The sequence below is a fragment of the Terrapene carolina genome, unplaced genomic scaffold, assembly GCF_002925995.2.
Source record: "Terrapene carolina triunguis isolate 2854851 unplaced genomic scaffold, T_m_triunguis-2.0 Scaffold10573, whole genome shotgun sequence".
Taxonomy (NCBI): Eukaryota; Metazoa; Chordata; order Testudines; family Emydidae; genus Terrapene; species Terrapene triunguis.
Window position 1 is genome coordinate 1 of NW_020674924.1, and position 1,404 is coordinate 1,404.

At 64.9% G+C, this 1,404-nt stretch overlaps 1 protein-coding gene across 1 annotated transcript; it reads right to left on the minus strand.

The window, feature by feature from the left end:
- Nucleotides 1-8: 8 nt before the first annotated feature.
- LOC113408364 (zinc finger protein 419-like) lies at nucleotides 9-468 on the minus strand (the record flags this gene model as incomplete). The annotated part of the gene is made up of 2 exons (XM_026661562.2): nucleotides 369-468; nucleotides 9-238 (listed from the first exon to the last, which is right to left on the minus strand). Coding segments are annotated over exons 1-2 (330 nt in total), but the record flags the coding sequence as incomplete, so codon positions are not given.
- Between the last annotated feature and the right edge of the window lie 936 nt (nucleotides 469-1,404).

The window sequence follows — 1,404 nt, forward strand, 5'->3', positions numbered from 1 at the left end:
GAGGCCACCAGTTCGTAGTTCTCCAGCATTACGTGGCGGTACAGCTCCCGCTGCCATCCTGCCAGTTTCTTCCACTCCTCCTTGGTGAAATAGACAGCGACGTCCTCAAAGGTCACGGGTCCCTGGGAAACAAACCGCTCCCTGCTCAGCACCACCCGCTTCGGCGGCCTGCGGACGCTCGGGGCCCTTCGCTCTGACCACGTCGCCCCCTCTTTGCTGCCCTCCACTGGCGCCTTCGCTGCTAGTTTTCACTGTCCGTCCTCACCCACCCGCTCTCTCTCCCTCTCAGCTGCCAGCCGGCGCAGGGCCTGCCTGGTACATTTCAAACAAGCCCCTCAGAGCCCCCACAAAACGACCGGATTACCCACCTTCACAAGCCTCCTTGCCGGGAGGCTGCAACAGCGCTGAGCCTGCTACCCGCCGAGCCCGCTGCCCACCACACTCAGCACCGCCGCATTGTGTCCCCATACTCCCCCTCCATCTGCCCATCTCTGCTGTCTCTCGGCTGGTACCTACATGATCCGCTCCTGGGGGCCCAGACTTCCTGCTCTGAGTGTGTGCAGCACCTCGCACAAGGGGGGCCTGGCCCACGCCTGGGGCGACAAGGCGATCGCTAGCTAATAACGTAGGCGAGGCAGGCAGGTTCCTGCGGCCCCGCCAGGCCTTGGGCAGCGCTGCGGCTCTTTGCAGGAAGGGGGTGTGCAGTGTAACAGGCCAGTGTAACGTCCAGGAGGCAACACATGGTTCTAGCATCCCAAGGGCTCTGCCCCCTTCACGCCGGTCTCCAGGGGACGATGCAGGGGTCACCCTTTGCTGTTGATGGGAAGTGAGCCAGGGACAGGCCTCACCGGCTTGGCTGTTCGAAGTGGGGTGTGCCGGGGAGCCCCTGCTCCGGAACGGCAGGGACTGCGGCAGCAGGGGAGGGGGGAGGGAGGGCTCTGCAGAGGTGGGGAGCAGGGTTTGAGTGGCAGCAATGCTGCCAGGCACGCTGGACTGAGATGCCCTGACTGGGGTGTGGGGGAAGAGGAGGAAGGGGAAGAAATGACCCCTTATCTGTCTACACTGCCCGGCACCATGTGCGGTTATTCACTTATCCCCATTTTACGGAGGGGGAAACTGAGGCACAGAGCCAGGAAAGGACTAAAAGAGATCCCACAGCAAGTCAGGAACAAAACCCAGGATCCCTAACTCCCACCCTCCCCTCAGCCACTAGGCCCCATTCTTCTCCCAGAGCTCGGGATGGAACCCAGGAGTCCTGGCTCCCAACCCGCCTCCCCTCGGGGCCTCCCCGGTCCCCATCCCCGAGGGCCCCCGCGAGCACAGGAGCAGGAGACGCGCGCCCCAGAGCCCCCCGGCCCGGCCCCGCCCCCCCCAGAGCCCCCAGAGCCCCCCGGCCCGGCCGCG